The sequence below is a fragment of the Struthio camelus genome, chromosome 13 (assembly GCF_040807025.1).
Source record: "Struthio camelus isolate bStrCam1 chromosome 13, bStrCam1.hap1, whole genome shotgun sequence".
NCBI classification, from domain to species: domain Eukaryota; kingdom Metazoa; phylum Chordata; class Aves; order Struthioniformes; family Struthionidae; genus Struthio; species Struthio camelus.
The window spans coordinates 22,750,029-22,763,094 of NC_090954.1; the positions used below are offsets into that span (position 1 = coordinate 22,750,029).

General features: G+C 58.7%; 1 protein-coding gene across 3 annotated transcripts; it reads left to right on the plus strand.

The window, feature by feature from the left end:
* The first annotated feature begins 833 nt into the window (after nt 1-833).
* Nucleotides 834-6,412, plus strand: CD14 (CD14 molecule). Of its 3 annotated transcripts, none has more exons than XM_009684749.2 (2): nt 834-1,908; nt 3,014-6,412. In XM_009684749.2, the coding sequence occupies exon 2, from the start codon at nt 3,024-3,026 to the stop codon at nt 4,389-4,391; it is 1,368 nt and encodes a 455-aa protein (XP_009683044.1). In that variant the 5' UTR covers nt 834-1,908; nt 3,014-3,023; the 3' UTR covers nt 4,392-6,412. The 3 variants fall into 3 exon arrangements, with proteins under 3 accessions (XP_009683044.1, XP_009683042.1, XP_068815817.1); XM_009684747.2 differs by having other exon boundaries at nt 877-1,342; XM_068959716.1 differs by having other exon boundaries at nt 878-1,117.
* The last annotated feature ends 6,654 nt before the right edge of the window (nt 6,413-13,066 follow it).

Here is a 13,066-nt window from a genome sequence, read left to right on the forward strand (position 1 = left end):
CAGTCCGTCAGGCAGCGGGGACGTCCAGGCCAAGGTCTGGCTGTCCGAGAGGCATAAAGACGTGAAACATGCTGAGATGCCAACGGGTCATCCCTGCCAACGGCTCCCCCCAGGAGCTGGGCCACCGCCATCCACGGCCAGGGCAAACACAGCTGCACTGTTCAGTCACAGAGATCGCGTGGTGGCCATCTCCCTGTCAGCACTGGGTCATGCTCTGCCTTGACCTCCACAGGTGTCGTGCTGGGCCCTCACATGGAAATACAGATGTGAGCATACAAAGGTAACAGAAACTACCAAGAGGATGAACTTGAGCCTTGCAGGGCTGAAACCAGTCAGCCTCCAGGCTCAGGCAAGGTTTCCATCTCCACAGGGGTGGATTTCATTCTCGAGGAATCCAGAAAAGCCCAGAGACTCACCAGCAACATAAGGCAATGGGTCTCAGTGTCTTCCACAGTAGAAATTACAACCAGAAGGATGTCATCCAAAGGACAGGTGCAAAATCAGATGTCTTTGAAGCTGAATGTGGCTGACTGCTAAGGAGATGGAAGAGCTCAGTTTTCACAAGAAGAAGCTGTTTGGGCAAATTTGCAGCAGATAGCAAGAATAGGGAATTAAAAAGTACCAGACCCAGAGAGTTAGAGGTATTGATTTCACTAAGGGAAGTAGTGAGGAGAACTCAAAAAGGCTGCAACAACTTTTCAGCAATTTGCATGGAAGCAGTTTCATGTAACCCAAGAATGGAGAAGGGGAATTGCTGGATTGCTCAAGAAGAGGAAGTGAAATTAGTGCAACAGTAAGACCAAAATGCTGAGAGCAAGAAAAGGAACCGCAGTGGGTGAAACAACCGGAAGGAGATCTTCCCTTCGCCCACCCCAGAAAGACAGTGCCAGAGAGCCTGGACCAGGCATGCTGTGCCCGAGAGGTTCTTGCGCTGATCATGTCTTTCATCAACAACGAACCAGGAATTGCGTCTTCCAGATGTGCTGATTCATTGTCTTTCTGAAACCTTTTAGTAACAGAGAAATCCTTGTGGAGGAAAACCAGGATCTTCCAAAATACCCAGCGATCTCTGCTCGCCGACTGGCAGCATTAAAATTTGGAGCAGTCACTGCCACTGGTAATTACCTCTGGAGCACAGGGCAGATGGTGTGGTTTCCTTGGCTGAGCCAAGGAGCCAGCTGGCCAAGGATGCCCAGTCTTGGGTGAAGATGTGCCCTTTGCAGCACTGGGCTGTGCAGTGTGGAGCAGGTTGTGTGAGAGGCTGATGGGGACGAAGAATATTTTGTCAGTAGATGTCCTCATCCTATGTGGGACGTGGATCCAGGGACTATCTGGAGGCAGGGTATGACAATCCTTCTTCATTGGCAGCTGTGGGGTGCTGACCACCCAGCAGGCTCAGGTGCATTCAGGCACCCCAACCCCACTGTTCCCCGATCCTTCCTAGGAAAGCTGGGACTATTGGCACTTACACCAAAACCCCTCCCTGCCTGCAGCCAAGGGCAACCGTCGTTATCTGGGAGCCCTGTGCTGCAGGGAAGTGGACCAGAAGTGACTTGGGGTGGTTGCTTTCCGTGGCACAGGCGGCCCCTTTGTGCTCAGGAAGTTCCTCAGCAGGAGTGGTGCAGCACCCGGGAGCCTGTTGCCACGTGTCTGCCAGCCCCGGGTGCGTGGATCAAGGTGGGTGGTGCAGAGGGGGTTCATTAAACACAAGCAGGACAGGGCTGCGAAAGAAGAAACAGCTGGAAGGCACCTGCAGGCCGTAAAGTCTCCTTAGGCTGGAGGCAGGGGAAGATCTGGCTCTGGAGAGCAGAGTGCTTGCAGAGCCTTTGGCACCTGAACCTAGGAGTTGGCAGCAGCAAGAGGAAGCAGCCACAAGAGCAGGGAAAGATTTCAGTCGTGACCTGGCCGGTGAGTCCCTGGGCAACCCACCCTTGCTTAATGCTGCTTCCCCGGTGAGGGGAGGCTTCATGCAAGTGCTTCTTTGCACTAGGAGGATAGTTTTTGCCTCGGAGGGTGGTACAACCCCATGGCAGCATAGAGGCGGGGGGAGATCTCTGTCCTTGGAGATTTTTGAGACTCAGCCAGACAAAGCTGTGGCAAGCTTTGGCCAGTGCCAGCAACAGACCTGCTCCAAGCAGGAGGTTGGACTGGAGACACCCCAAGGCCCCTTCCCACCACTCCTAGGGGTCCTTAATGAAGCTGGGGCAACACAGGAGCTTTTAATCTTTGACTGCTACTTTTTTGCAAGCTCTTAATAAGACTCTCCCTTCAGCTGGGCAGAAGAGGAGTCTCCCTTCTTCGCTGACAGGAGCGTTAGAAAGCCTCAGAAATGATTTCCTACTTTCTGCTTAGCAGCTGGTAATGAATCAAATTCCTGTGTGAGAAAGAGGAAAATATGAAGCCCTCCACTGCAATTTCCTGTCCCAGATTGCGCAGACAGCCATGCAGAAACACAGAGCTGTGGCTCTCCCATCTTGCAAACTAAGAGATTGGGCTTTTTTGTACGTTGCTCAGCATTTCTGGTTTTTCCTGATCCTCAGAATTTACTGGTCACTTAGAAACAGGAAGCTCTGCAGCAGGGCAGCCCAGGCATGAAAATTGTGTGGGGCTCAGCAGCCACTGCCTCAGAGGGAGCCCCCCTGTCTCTGCGTCTCAGCCCTGTCTTGCTGAAATCCTGCTTTTCCAGTGGCCCCAACTCCACGCTGAGGAGCAGGTGGCACACGTGTAGCTCTTGGGTGTTTCACCGATGGTTCCAAAGGGCTGAGAGCTTTGCATTGGGTAACCAGTGGTGAGCTACACTGGTGCTGATGGAGAGTGCTGGACCCACACGAAGGGCAGTCCAGCAGGCATGAGGAGGGCAGCTCTGTCTCCATGAGGCTATCCTGTTGCTGAGACTCTCCTGTGCTGCATAGGCCCCAAGTCAGCCCTTCCCGTCTCTCATACCTGCATGCTGCTCTGCTGCCACTGCCATAGCAGAGTGCTGCCCTTTCACCATTGCTGTCCTCATTTCTAGGCTGATTGCCATGAATGCGGCCATCCTCCTTCTGCTGGGGCTGGGTCTGGTGGAGGGAGAAGGCAGGTGCTTCTTCAACCGCACTGAGGAGCATTGCGTGTGCCACAGCCTGTCCCAGGAGAGCCTTTCGAGCATCATCCAGTGCCTCCCGGCCTCTGTCGTGGAGTTTTGGGGGGGAGACCTGGAGAGGTATGCAGCCTTAACCATTAGCGACCTGCAACCCTCCGTCATTGACATGCTGGAAACCCTCAACATCAGGAAACTTGTCTTTGGTGACCTCCTGGTGCCTGAGGTCCTCCTCGCCCAAGTGTTGAAGTTCTTCTCCTACACCCAGGTGCAGGAGCTGGTATTTGAGAGCTGCAATTTTGTGGGGAGAAGCAACTGGACCGAAATGGCCGGGCAGAACTTGCCCATATTGAACCTGCGCTTCCACAACGTGACATCAGCCCCTCTGACAGGCCACGAGCAGGGCTTCTCCAGCCTGAGCGGCTGGCTGGAGACCCTGCAGGAGTTGGCAGTCACCAGCTCCCATGTCACCGCTCTGCCCTGTGCCATCGGCAGGGTGTTCAGAGGTCTGCGCTCCCTGGATGTGGCGCAAAACAGCCTCAGGGATGAGAGCTTGATGCCCGCCTTCTGCGAGGGTGCATTCCCACAGCTCCAGCTACTGAGTTTGCAACGCAACAACCTGACATCCTACCACAGCGTGTGTGAGAGTCTGCAGCTGCTGCACGAGCTCCAGCATTTAGACCTCAGCGAGAACAAGCTCATTGCTGGTCTGGCTTCCTCCTGCCAGTGGCCGATGTCCCTCCGAGTCTTTAACTTGTCTGGCACCGGCTTGGATGAAGTCCTCACACCTCTGCCTCCCAATCTAGAAGTGTTGGACATGAGCTGCAACCACCTCCGTACTTTAGACATCTCTCTTGCCTCCCTGAAGATGCTCTTCCTCAGCCAAAACATGCTGCGAGATGTCTCCTTCGTTAGGAATTTCCCCAGGTTGGAAATCCTCCATCTAGATTACAATTTGATCCCAGAGCTGCCATGGGATGAGCTGCGGATCCTGGGGCACCTGAGGGATGTGACCGCAGCTGGAAACCCCTACAACTGCTCGTGCTCCGGGGCCGCGGGGATCCAGATGCTGGCAGGAATGGTGCACCTTGGGCCGGGCTGGCCCCGAGACTATGTGTGCCATTCGCCCCCTCGATACCAGGGTGTTTTGGTGAAGGATGTACCTGTCTCAGTACTGCAGTGCAACAGTGCTGCAGTGATCACTCCCATCTGTGTTATCCTTGCCTTACTCTGTGTGGCTGGAGCAGTCTACCTGGCCCAATCCAGGTCCGGGCTGTTTCAGGCCTGCCGTAGGGCTGTGAAGGGATCGTAGTACCGTTCCCATCAGTGCTTCCTCTACAGCAGCTCAGCCATGGCATATTCAGCTCCAGGGGCTGCAAGGCCAGGAGCTGAATATGCCCATGGCAAGACTCACATGACCCCAACGTGCTAGTGGGAAATTCTTTGGGATCCCCAGTCCAGCCTCCCCCACGGAGTAGGACTGTCCTAGCCATTAACTCAGGGTGGCCACAGCTTTGTCTGGCCAAATCTTGGAAAGCCCCAAGAATGGAGTTTGCCCTCACTGTGCTTTGTCCCAGGGCTGCACCCTCCTGGAAAGATTTTCCTAATGTCCAACCTGAACCTCCTAAATCCCACTTTGCACCCATTGCCCCTGTGATCTCATCTGCCCCGAGCAAGACGAGTTTGGCTCCACCGTGCTTGCACCTCCCTCCAAGTAGCTGCAGGCTCCTCTTAGATCCCTCCGAGGGTCATCTTGGCTGGACGATCCCAGACCAGCTCCCCCCACCTCTCTCGTAGCCCTGTGCCCCCCAGCACAGTTGTCCCGGCAGCCTCCACAGGTCTCTCTCCTGCTCCTCCACCTCTCCTGACCTGGGGGCTCCAGACTGGGCCATGTCTGCAAGGATGTCTGGTTTGTGAGGATATCTGCCTAATTGCTATTGAGCATAAGAGAAAAAACACAAGAAAGGAAAAGTGTACGCAAACCCTAACGAGCAGGAGATAATGGAGACAGTAACAAAGACCAGAGCTCTCAAGGCACTGGTGGGTGACCCTCCCGTGTGACCTCAAAGAGGTTGAACTGCAAACTTTTAATTGTTAAGAAGAAGAAAACAGGTTTATTCTGGGTTATCAGAATGGGTCTCATAGGAAAGACCACACTAATTATGGGATGTTGAGGGGGATTGTGGGAGCGTGCAAAACTTACTATAGGATGTTTAAGAGAAGTATCAAAGCTGAAAGGGAGGGGTCATGGTGAATGGCTGGGGAAGGAACAAGCATGGAAAAATAGAGAGGATGGAGGAGAAAAGGGGCTGGTTGCAGGTAAGCAGGGCTGGTCAAGGTGCTTGTCTGGCTGAGCCCTGCACCTGGTCCCCACATTTTCTGTGTGATCTCCCTCTCTGTACTTTGTGCATGTGTGTGTGTGTATATTGGTTGTGTTACCTGCTTGTGTTACCTGCTAGCAAACAGCTGGATGACCCATTGAGTAGGAAACCAGAATATAGAAAGACCCAAGGTCAGAGTTGGAGACTGGATAAATCTGGCCCAGGGTCCAGGCATGAATCCTGGATGGTTTTGGGGTCTGCTGAAGGGTTTGAGGGCCTGCGGGTGTGCGTGTGCCTGGGGATTGAGAGTATGTGCCACCGCTGAATGTCAGTCCTGATCAGTTGGAGGGGAAGGATGGGGTCAGGCCACTCGTGTGCTCGTGTTCATGTGAGTGCTATAGCTGTTTAGGTGGGTGATGGTAAAGGCGTGTTTGATCCTTGGGGCTGGCTATGTCCGTACTGTGGGTTTGTATTTGCATTTTTTTGAATTTGCACTCAGCCTCACTGCCAGCGTGACCTGGGAATGGGGAGCAGCAGCCTCCATCTAGTGAAGCAGGAAGGAGAAATCCTAAGACTTGCCTTCCCTTAGCAGCACCCAGATGAGGCCTCTGCCAAGCCAAGGGGATGATCCAAACCCTTACTTCACTGGCCATGCTCCTCCTGACAGAGACCCAGATGCCATTTGCCTCATTTACAGTGATGGCTCATGTGCAACCTGACATCACCCCCACTCCTGAAGACGTTTGGGGAAGCAGAGGTTCGGGGAAGCAGGGGCAGCTCCATAATCTCCTTCTGCAAAGGGGAATAGTGGCAGACACGACACAAATGTTTGCAACTCCCTGTGGTGCCTGATCCCATCCAAATGCAGGGGGCAGGGGCTGTCCTGGGACCTCTCTCCTGTCTCCCACAGTCTGTATTTCCCTGTAGTGTGGAGACCCTGGCTTCAGCATTTCCTTTCGTGCTTTCTTGATATGACTGATTTCAAATAAATGTGGTTCCATGGTTTGTGGTTGCTCCTTGTGTCTAGAAAGCCTTCATGGTGGTCCAGGGTCCCTCCTCTCCTGTTCCCTCATTGCAAGGATGTCACTGGTGGAGCTGGGAGCATGCTAACAACCTGGCAAGTGGGGCCAGGTGCCCACTGGTCTCCCATGGCCCCACTGGCTTCTGGAGTTGGGAGCAGTGCTGGGGGGAGCCAGGCTGCAGGGGGCAGGTGTCCCGGGGCACTTGGCCAACCCAGCATCAATTATGCACGCGCGGCACCGAGATGGCTCACCTTGCGGCCCAGCGAGAGCCCTGGCTACAATTGCCCTCCCTGGCTGCTATGTCTGAGGGCCTGGAGAAGCCCTCGGGGTGTCATTGCCATCAAACTGCCCCACGTTGAATGATCCCCAATGTCGTCAGACCTCGCTACTCCTTCGCCAGTCATGCTCGATGTCGCAGGATGTGACATCTCCAGGCTGGGCTCTGTCCCTGCCCATGCCTGACATCCATTAATAATGCATGAAAACACGATCACCCCATGTAACCTCATCCCCTGCCCTGTCCCAAACACCAGCTCCAAGTTTGCTCATACTGAGCTGGTCATGGATACTGAGGAGGTGAGCGTCATTGAGTGGGAGAGCATGGGGTGGTTTGGGGGGATCTGTCCTCTGCCTTCAGCATGGTATGGCCTGACACTGCGCAGTGCTGAGGGGCTCATTCAGCTCCTTGCAGCTGCTGGGTGGTTGGGGCAGGACCCAGCTCACTCCCTCTTTACCACATATCCCTCCAGGCCGAGCAGGATGTATGCGTACGAGCAGCTGTGGGGCTCCACCAGGCAGCAGGTAGGGCCAGGGCCTGGGACATGGCTGCCTGCAGCATCCCAGCCCCTTTGGGCACCAGCCCTGCCTAAACCCCCTCCCCAGGGAACTGGGGTTGGGTGCTGCAACCTTGGGGACAGTGACAACTGTGGTGGCATTGGGGACAAGGGTCCTACTGCTGGGACTGGCCCCGGGTGGCGGTGACAGGGAGTGGGCACCATCCCCCATACAGTGGCACTGAGCGCCATGTTCACAGCGGGAGGGCTCGAGGTGATGGGGGATGTGCAACCCCTAGGACGTGGCTGCAAGGGGTGGGCAGAGCGAGGGCTTATGGGGATGGCCCCCTCCACACATCACCCCCTGTTTCGTTTTACAGGGCCGGGGAAGAGCTGGGCAACCAGCAGTGAAGACCCTGCGCAGCTCCTCTTTGCGGAGAAGGGGGTCCAGGTGAGAGTGGCAGGGACAAGGGAACTAAGGGGATGAAGGTCCATGGGAGATGAGATGGGAGCAGGGGGCCCCATCCCACCTACCTGCCAGACCAGGAGCCCCAGCAGAGGCCTGTCACACTCAGGATCCCAGTGGGCACTGATCTGCCCTACACCTCTCTGGGTCCCTCTCTTGCAGGGGGTTTCTTGAGAGTTAGCAGGCAGCTGAAGGAAGGGGGTCTCCCCCATCCTCCAGGCCTGTGCCAGGCCCTCCATGCCATGCTCAGATCCAGCAGTGCCCAGTCCCTCCTGCAGCCTGTGCTGGTCACACTGGGACGGGGGAGAGCTGACCATTAATGTGCTTCTTTCCGCATGCCAGGAGAGCTGCTTGAGCATCGATGGCATCTTTCACCTGGATGCAGGACAGGTACTCCTAGGTCCCCGTCCCCACATCCTTTCCCAGCTTGCTGGGTGCTCCAGCGGCCTGTTGGCCCCAAGCAGGGGCAGATCGCTCTGCAGCTCACCTGGTTCCTGTCCAGAGGTACCAGGTGCCACTGTCAACTCCTCAGGGGCTGCAGGCAGTGCTTCGCGCCTGAGGCTTAGTCCTATGTGCAGCTCTGCTGCTGCTTTTCACCACCTCCTGTCTCCTTCTGGGTGCTGGGATGTGACTGCCATCCATGCCATGCTGTCTGTGCTGTGCTATCTGTCATGCCTTCTATGCCATGCCATCTGTGCCATGCCATACCATCCGTGCCGTGCATCTGTGCTGTGCCATCCATGCCACACCATCTATGCTGTGCTACCTAATCTATGCCAGTGCCATCTCTGCTGCACCACCTGTGCCGGGCCAGCTGTGCTGTGCCATCCCTGCTATGCCATCTATGTCTTTCCTTCCAGGAGAAGGTTTTGGAGCTGGCAAGACCCCAGCTGGCTCTGGTGCCCCTCGGCTATAGTGTGTCCCTGCTGCTATGGGACCCCCATGGTCCTGGGACACAGCTGCCACTCCAGGGCATCGTCTGGCAGGTAAGGGCACAGCCACAGGGAGGAAACAGTGCATCCAACATGCCCTGCCATGCTGGGCTCTGGGTACCCACCCAGGCTGGGGGTGCCAGGCTCATCCAGTAGGCCCCAATCCTGCTGGTACAAGTGTGAGACCCAGCCATGGGTGCCAGGAACCTGTGGCTCTCAACTTGGCCGACTTGCCCCCAGGTGATTGACAGTGTCTTCCAAGAGCTGGAGGCCGCAGGTGGTGACGCACAGGTACTGCAGACAGTCAGCCTGGTCCAGGTACGGTGGGAGCAGGGATGGCTGGGACAGGGTGCCTGGGGTGGGGTCCCGCTCCCCCTCTGCCATTGGCCAGCCTCTGCTGTGCTGTGGGGCTTACACAGTACCAGTGTCTGACCCCAGGGGCTGGAGACCTTGAGATTTCAGGTTTTCTCACCTTCTCACAGGACTTTCCAGGTGTGGGAGGCCCAGCCTGCCCAGGGGGTGTCTCCAAGCTTCCCCAGAGGCATGTCATGCTCCAGCAGCATGGTGGGCACAGGAGCCCTCTAACACTTCCCTGCCCACCGTGGGGCTGGGCTTTTCCTGATGCTGACCCTGAAAGCATCAGGGCCTGAAAGACCTTCCTATTTGTGCCCACCTGGCATGAAGGAGATGCCTGCTCCCACTGCCAGGCTGGGCCCTTGCTTTTGGCTCCCAGATGCCACCAGGGCCTGCCAGGCTCTGCATGAATTTGGATGTCCCCAGGGCAGTGGCTCTCCCCAGCTCTGGAGCTGGAAATGCCGGTGGTGACCCCAAGACGTATCCCTTCTCAGCCGCCACATTTGCATGGGCATGAGCAAACCGAGGCTCCAGCAAGCACAGGGGCTCCCAGCAGCCCCATCTTGCTGCTGTGTGTCTAAGGCTGCCCCATTCCAGGTCTGCGCCCAGGGGGGAGCCTGGGACCTGCTCTGTCCTGGTGGCCAAGCCCTGCAGGTGATGGACGTCGCACCCCTGGGCCTGTAGGTACCCAGTGCCCCATGGTCTGGCATCTGCACCCCGGGGCTGGAGCTGGTGGCCAATCACAGGGCAGAAGGCTGGGCATGGAGCAGTGCCCAGCCAGGGGATGGGCAGGGGTGTCCCTCATGGGCATGGAGGAGGTGGGTGAACATGGCCCCTCTCACTTGCTCTTGCCTCTCTTTGCTTCCAGGATGGTGGAGGAGGTGACAGAAATCGCCGTGCCCGATGCCCGAGCTGCCATGAGCGTCTATGCATGGGGGCTGGGTGCCCTTCCAGCACCACTCCTGAGGTGCACGCAGCACCCTGCGGCAGATGGGTGCTCGGCTGTGCAGGGGTGAGGGATTCAGGCGGCACCCGGGGAGGGACACTCTCGGAACGGCTCGGCTCATAGGGCCAGAGCTGGGCTGCTGCACTAGGGAGGGATCAGGCTGCGGGTGCTGGGGCTGGCTCCAGCCACCTCTGCAGCCCTGCTCATCCACCCGCCTCTCCCCAGGACCAGCAGCCTCTTCACACTCACGCTGGAGCGGGAGCTGGAGGGATGTGGGCGCCGGCGCTCGGCCCTCAGGATCCTGGCAGTCTCCGGAGGCCCTGGGCCCAGCCCTGAGCCGTATGTACCAGAGCCACATCTCTGCCCTGGGCTTGGGTTGAGCCAAGTCCTCAAGGACTCCCATGAAGCAGTGGTGCCAGGCCAGCGGTTGAGGAGGGGGTTCGGTACCTGGAAGAGAGGCTGTTTGGCCTCAAAGGGGCAGGAGAGACTTGGCACCCCAACAGGAGTGTGTGCCTGGGAACCGGGAGGGGGAAATGGGCTGGCTTGCTCCCACTCTGGCCCAGCCTGACTAACCGGGAGACCAGTCCCAAAGCCCTCGTGGACTGGTGCTCAGCCCAGCTGGAGGTGCAGGCCCCACTGTGGTGCTGCTGTGCCCCTCGGCTCTGAGCCCAATTGCTCCCCTTGCGCTGACTCTCAGCAGGCTCTCTCCCCTGCTCGGGGCGCTGGCAACGGGACAGCCACCGGCCAGTGCTGGCTCCCTGCCCTGGATCGTCGAGCGGCTGCTGGAGGGGAACAGCCTCACGTTCCTGCTGCTGTGTGTGACGCTGCCAGGTACCCCCGGGAAGGGGGTGCCCACCTTGGGGTGCCCTTCCCTGGGCCTTCCCCCCCCCAGCTAGCTCCTGGCACTCACTCCCTGCTCTTCCGCTGCCCTGTCCCCTGCCCGGGGCTGCCCGCAGTCACTGGCAGGCCAGGCAGCAGCTCTGCTCATCCGTGCCAGCCTGGCCTGTCTACAGCGATGCTGTGCCGGGCCCTGGGGCATCCCTGTGCCCACGGACACCGTGGCCCCTGTCCAGGCACCCAGGGCTCGCTACTCTTTCAGATACTTCCGGAGAAGAGACCCTGGCAGCCCTGGCACTGGCTGAGAGGGTGAAGGGGCTGGCCAAGACAGTCTCACCCACCCACTGGGACCCCGAGCAAGAGGCGGCGGTGCGGCGGGCAGAGATCCGAGGGCTGCGGGTCAAGCTGCTGGCTGGAGCCAGCCGCCCAGAGCAGGAGACAGTTGTGGCCCAGCTGCGGAGAGCCCTGCGGGAGCTGCAGGTGAGGGGATGCTCTGGGCACCATGTGCCTCAACTGGGACCTATGGTGGCACTGTCCCCCCAGATGAGGTCCTGGCTGTGTCCTGGTGTCACAAACCTTTGGCACCGAGGGCAGGGGATGGAGCCAGGAGTGGCCAGCCTGGGGAGGGGGACAATGGAGTGGGACATGCCCATGCAGCTGTACCATGCCTGGAGGTCTCCTGCACCCCAGCAAGGACCCCCAGCCCCTTTTTCCAGGTGCTGAAGAGCCAGAGGTGGGAGAAGAAGCAGATGGTGACCAAGGCATTCAGGGCAAACCAGATGCATCGACCTGGTGCCAAGGTGGGCACAGGCCAGGCCTTCCTGTGTGGGGACAACTTGGGCACAGGTGAAGCCCTGAATCCTGCTGACATCCCCCATAATGTCCCCTCCTGCTCCCACAGGAACCGGTCCCTGCAGGGAACCCAGCACTGGGCAAACAGCCTGGGACCCAAGAGCCCCCAGATGGAGCCAGCCTGGAGCAGGGGAGAGGTACAGAGTATGGGCACAGAGACATGCCACTGTGCCCTGGCGGCTGATATAAGGGCATGAGGCATCGCTTTACATTATGGGAAACCCCTCTGCTCAGGGGGCTGGGAGAGGGGCTCGTGCCTTTGTTTAAACTGGCTTCTCCAGCCCCCCGTGTCACACTCATTTTCCTTCTCTTCCCGACGAGGAGCCAGTGCCGCCGAGAACTGCCAGAGAGGGAACAGCCAGGCGCCTGGGAAGGTGGGACTGGGCCTGGTGGAAGAGTCTTTGCCGGGCGAAGCACCATGGCCGTGCGCAGCCAGCGGGGCTGGCATGGTGAGTGAGACCCTGCTGGATCCGTGTCTGGAGCTGGGCAGGGGTGCAGTGGTGGAGGGCTGCAGTCCCTCAGAACAGCAGCCCTGGGTCCCCCACATGCTCGGCACCTTGCCAGGCCCCACAGCCGCAGTCTGAACTCTCTCTGCTCTCTGTCAGGCGAGGAGCCAGTGCCAGCCATGCCCGTCCCAGCCATGCCCGTCCCTAGAGGTCCAGTTCTCTGAGGCCAAGGCCCGGAGGCAGCACCTGCAGGCTCAGCACCACCTGCTCCTCCAGCGGGAGCTCAGGGAGCTTGGGGATGAGGCAGCACCAGGCCAGGAGGTGAGTGGGGAGGTGGGCACAGGAGGAGAGCCCTGAGCAGGACAGGGGGAGAGACTGGAGCTGAAGGAAACCCTCTACCAGGAAGCCTAGCCTCCCTCACCTCCCCGGAGCAGCTCTCCTGTGGCAGGGCAGCAGGCAAGAGCCCCAGGCAGCTGGGAAACCCCAGAGCTGCCCTGTCCTTGTCCCTCCCCCATCCCTGCAGTGGGACATGGCTCGCTGGCAGCGGGAGGTGGTTGTGTTGAGCCGGAGCCTGGAGGCAGCACAGAGAGAGCGTGAGGTGGCTGAACAGGACCTGGAGGCCCTGCTGCACAGCCACCGGCAGGAGATGGAGGCCTGGAGGCAGCATACGCTGCAGGTGGGCATGGGACGCATGTCCAGGCTGCCGGCATCGCCCTGCTTGCAGGGGGCAGGGACAGCACCAGGGCCACATGCGTGAGCCTTGGTTGTCTCTGCAGGTGTTTCAGGCCCAGCGGCACCTGGCAGAGGAGCGGGCAGAGGCGCTGGATCGCCGGTACCGGGCACTTCTGCAAGAGGTGCTCCGGGATGCCGTGGAGCTCTCTGCACAAAACCAGCAGCTGAGGGCAGCCAGGCAGCAAGGTTTGGCCAGTGCCGCCACGCAGACGTCCTGAGTCAACAGCCCCAGGGTGGTGGGCACAGCTGCCCTGGCAGGAAGGAGATGTCCACAGATCCCTGCCACCCGGGCCCACACCCTGTGAT

What these genes read in the sequence shown, in the direction of transcription:
- CD14 (XM_009684747.2), top strand. Translation starts at nt 1,293, where the DNA reads ATGTCCTCATCCTATGTGGGACGTGGATCCAGGGACTATCTGGAGGCA. An exon ending in AGGGACTATCTGGAGGCAGG is followed by an intron (nt 1,343 to 3,013) that starts GTATGACAATCC and finishes CCTCATTTCTAG; the next exon opens with GCTGATTGCCATGAATGCGG.